The sequence below is a fragment of the Rosa chinensis genome, chromosome 7, assembly GCF_002994745.2.
Source record: "Rosa chinensis cultivar Old Blush chromosome 7, RchiOBHm-V2, whole genome shotgun sequence".
In the NCBI taxonomy this organism is placed as follows: Eukaryota; Viridiplantae; Streptophyta; class Magnoliopsida; order Rosales; family Rosaceae; genus Rosa; species Rosa chinensis.
Genome location: NC_037094.1, coordinates 25,139,011 through 25,143,251, shown reverse-complemented (window position 1 = coordinate 25,143,251; position 4,241 = coordinate 25,139,011). Strand labels below are relative to the sequence as shown.

The 4,241-nt window shown below is 41.3% G+C and overlaps 1 protein-coding gene across 1 annotated transcript; it reads right to left on the bottom strand.

Annotated features, from left to right (window-relative positions):
- Positions 1-1,075: 1,075 nt before the first annotated feature.
- On the bottom strand, positions 1,076-2,798 carry LOC112177676. The gene is made up of 4 exons (XM_024315942.1): positions 2,297-2,798; positions 1,905-2,204; positions 1,574-1,773; positions 1,076-1,486 (listed from the first exon to the last, which is right to left on the bottom strand). The coding sequence occupies exons 1-4, from the start codon at positions 2,796-2,798 to the stop codon at positions 1,076-1,078; spliced, it is 1,413 nt and encodes a 470-aa protein (XP_024171710.1).
- Positions 2,799-4,241: the final 1,443 nt, after the last annotated feature.

Sequence of the window (4,241 nt, the reverse complement as noted above, 5' to 3'; positions counted from 1 at the left end):
CAAAACAGTGACTACCTAGACAAGAGTTAGTAGCCAATACTTCCCGAGAATAAGGACAATTTTGACAAAGATGAATAATGGTTTCATCCTCTGCATTACAGAGCACACATGTACGGGACTCCAAAACAACCTGTAGTAAAGAAAGTCTATCCAAAGTTGGAAGAATATTGTGACCTATCTTCCAAGTGTTCACCTTCACAGAATTAGGCATCTTGGCCTGCCATATTTTCTTCCAGACTCTTCGATTAACAACAACAGATGGATAAAGAGAAGAAGTAGTTTTGGTAAAAGCAGACCGATACGCCGGTTTCAAAGTGAACACACCTCTTTTCTCCAAATGCCAAGTCAGTCGATCATTGGGACAATGAGTACCCAAGGGAATAGAGAGTATAGTTTCAGCCTCAGTGACAACAAAAGAGCGACGCACCTTTTCCTCATTCCACATGCTAGGAGCCACAATAAGATCCCTTACTAGTACCACCTCATTCTGCTTTGTCATAATAACCTGCGGTTTATGAGAGGGCAATGAAGGAATCCAAGAATCATTCAAAACAGGTACACTAACCCCATCCCCAATTTGCCAAAGAGAACCATCTCTCAATAGATCCCTAGTAGCAAAAATACTACACCAAGAATATGAAGGAGATGCATGCTCAGTAGCAATCCAAAAAGAGCCATCCGGAAAGTAGCGGGCCTTGTAGAGTTGAGCAATTAAAGTTTCAGGATTAGAAACCACACGCCACGATTGTTTAGAAAGCATGGACATATTGAACTCAGATAAACTTCTGAAACCCAACCCACCAACTTCCTTTGCATGACACAAATCATCCCATTTCTTCCAATGAATTTTCTTTTTGTCTGTGGTACTGCCCCACCAAAAACGAGCACACATTTGTTCAAGATCTTCATAAAAGTTCTTCGTGAGTTGAAACACACTCATTGCATAATTAGGAAGTGCCTATGCCACCACTCGGATCAGAATATCTTTACCTGCCCCACTAAGCAACTTGCCATGCCAATGTTTTAATTTTTCCGCGAGCCTCTCTTTGATATATTCATATGTAGCAGTTTTCTTTCATCCCATAAAAGTTGGAAGCCCCAAGTATCTCTCATGAGATTCAACTATCACAACCCCTAAAAGATTGGCCATAACTTCTTGGTCAACCTCCCTAACATTCTTGCTAAAAGCAACTGAGCTTTTATGAAAGTTTACCACTTGACCCGAAGCTGTACCATACACATCAATAATCTCCTGAATCTGGAAACAAGCCTCTGAAGTAGCATGAGCAAATAACATGCTGTCATCCACAAACAACAAATGATTGACTAAAGGAGCAGTTTGACAAATGGCTATCCCAGGCAACGATTCCATTTGTTGCTTTTTTTGTAACAAGGCCGAGAAACCTTCAGCACCAAGCAAAAAAAGGTAAGGAGAGAGAGGATCTCCTTGCCTTAATCCTCGAGAAGGAATCACATAACCCCTAGGCTTTCCACGGATAAGAAAGGAATAACAAACAGAACTTATACATTGCATAACCATCTCAATCCAAGAACGATCAAAACCAAAACGTACCATAACCTTGGGCAGAAACTCCCACTCCATACGATCATAGGCTTTTCTAAGGTCCAATTTTAGCGCCATATAGCCATCTTGGCCCTCCCTTTTATTGTGAACAAAATGAGCAACTTCATTGGCTACTAGTATATTATCAGTGATGAGACGTCCTGGCACAAACGCACTTTGGAAAGGTGAAATAATGTCAGGCAAAATAACTGCAATTACCTTTGAGCACAACTTATAAATGACATTGCAGAGAGCGATGGGTCTCAAATCTCCCATTGTTTCCGGCTATTACACCTTAGGGAATTTATCTGTTTAAGTAGTGAACCCGTATGTAAGAAACTTTGCACTGCTTCAGTAACATCAACCCTAATAGTTTCCCAATAGTGCAGAAAGAAAAGAGGAGGCATCCCATCAGGCCCATGAGATTTCGTGGGATACATTTGAAAAAGAGCAACACGCACTTCTTCTTCTGTGTACGGAGCACAAAGTTTCTGATTCATGACAATAGTCACACAAGGTTGAATGGCATCAAGGGTCAAATCAATAGCCTCCACATCCAAACTAGTAGCCGTAAACATCTTAGAAAAATAGGAAGTAACAACCGTGTCCATACCCTCATCATCATCCCTCCATCTGCCCTCTGAATCAAATAACCCCAACAAAGCATTCTTTCTCTTTTGATTGGCAGCTTTTCGGTGAAAAAAGCCCAAGTTACGATCACCCTCTTGTAACCAGGTAACTTTAGCCCTTTGCTTCCAAAACGCTTCTTCCTAAGAAAGAGCTGTTGAAGCGAAGCCATCAACACTTTTTTCTCTTCATGATATTCCGAGGTAAGAGATTCAGACATCAAATATTCTAGCCTGCCACGAATCTCAAACATTTGTTGTTGACGAAAGCGGAAGGTACTCTGTTGCCAACCTTCAAGAGCTCTTCTAGTGCACATGATCTTTCGAGTCAACGTATACATAGGAACTCCTATAAATTCAGTCTGCCAGTTAGACAAAACCAAAGGATCATATTCCTCATGTTGTAGCCAGAACGATTCAAACTTGAACCTATGTCGCCTAGGTCTCTTGGGTAGTGGTATGGTTCTGGCTTGCAAGACAATTAGAGTATGATCCGAATCACTAGGAGAAAGATGCTTAACCCTAGAAAAACCGAATATATCACTCCAAGTTGCCGTTCCCACAGCCCGATCAAGCCGAAGTTGAGTCTCCAATTTCCACAAGGTCATCTTGGCCCCCTAGAACCCTAAATCAACTAGATCACAATACCCCAACGCGTCCCGGAATCCCCTCATCTGCCGTTCCTGCCGCAAAGGACCATTAGTCTTTTCACTATTATTCAAAATCTCATTGAAGTCACCAATGATGAGTTGATGACCCAAGGGAGTGCATCCAAGTCACAGAGATCCCGGATTAGTTGCCAGGATTTATCACGTTCAGCAGTCCTAACATAGCCATAGAATCTTGTCAATCTCCATCTAGGCTCGCCCGAACCAGCCCTAATCTCCATATCAATGTGATGCGCAGACGATGTTCAAACTTGCACATCCACCTCCTCCATCCAAAATGATCCCAAACCGCCCGACTGTCCGACGCTAAGAACTTCTTTTGAATGGGCAAAGCCCAACTCACGCTAAAGTGCATGAAACTCTCTCAGATCGTTGATCTTAGTCTCCATCAAAAACACAATTTGAGGCTGATTCTGAGCTACCAAATCCCTCAACGCCCTCACTGTCATTGGATTACCAATGCCCCTGCAATTCCAACTAAGAATATCCATAGGAATGGATGTAGTATAACCTTCTCAAGTGAGAAGTCAAACCCTAGTCGCAGACGGCTAGGTCAGAGTGAAAAAAAACTTCTTTTCTTCTCTGTCTTCTTGTTCTCTCTCTATCCTCATCCCCATATTGGCATATCCCCTTCTGTTTCTACTTTCTTCATCCATCTTCCTTCCCACTAGCATGAACTATTCTTATACTTACTGAGATTGATTGTTTTTCCTACTAGGATGAGAATGATAAATCTGGATATTCTAAGATAGTTGTTCTAATGGGTGATTTTATTGGATCGGATTATATTTGCTAGGGTCTAAGCAATTGGGTCAAAGAACTGGGTTTCTTGCAAATCGGTCATTGCAATAAACTAGATTTGTTACAATTGAGGAACGGGTTTTCAAAACTCGAATTTGTTGTACAAGTTAAGAAGCTTATTGAGATTGGGGAAATTTGATTTGGCATGGGTTTTCTAAGAACAAGGAGCTTATTGTGTTTGTTATAATTTGTCACTATAAAGCATTGGGATTGCAAGTGGTCATTGCATTTGAAGGCTGCTATCACACAGGAAGTCTGGTTCTGGGTATGATTCTAGGTAAGAAGAAAGAAAGAGAGACGAGAGAGAAGGAGAGAGAAAGAATATAAAAAAATAGACAGAAGAGTTTGAGTCCGTCAAATTTGACAGATTGGTTTGATATGTTAAATCCACGTAGGATTTGACAGATCTATTGGAGTTGAGTTGCTATGTCATTTCCTACCATTAGCAAAAGACCTCTCCGTTGGAGATGGTTTTAGCCATTTGAAATAACTAAAATTATGGAATCCATCAGTTTATATGATTATATCTCATTGCCACCGTTGGGATAGGTGGATGGAGTGAAGTGAGTAGAGGAGGCAAGG

What these genes read in the sequence shown, in the direction of transcription:
- LOC112177676 (XM_024315942.1), bottom strand. Translation starts at nt 2,798, where the DNA reads ATGACCTTGTGGAAATTGGAGACTCAACTTCGGCTTGATCGGGCTGTG. An exon ending in CAAAGGGCTAAAGTTACCTG is followed by an intron (nt 2,205 to 2,296) that starts GTTACAAGAGGG and finishes TATTTGATTCAG; the next exon opens with AGGGCAGATGGAGGGATGAT. An exon ending in TGTTACTGAAGCAGTGCAAA is followed by an intron (nt 1,774 to 1,904) that starts GTTTCTTACATA and finishes AGGTAATTGCAG; the next exon opens with TTATTTTGCCTGACATTATT.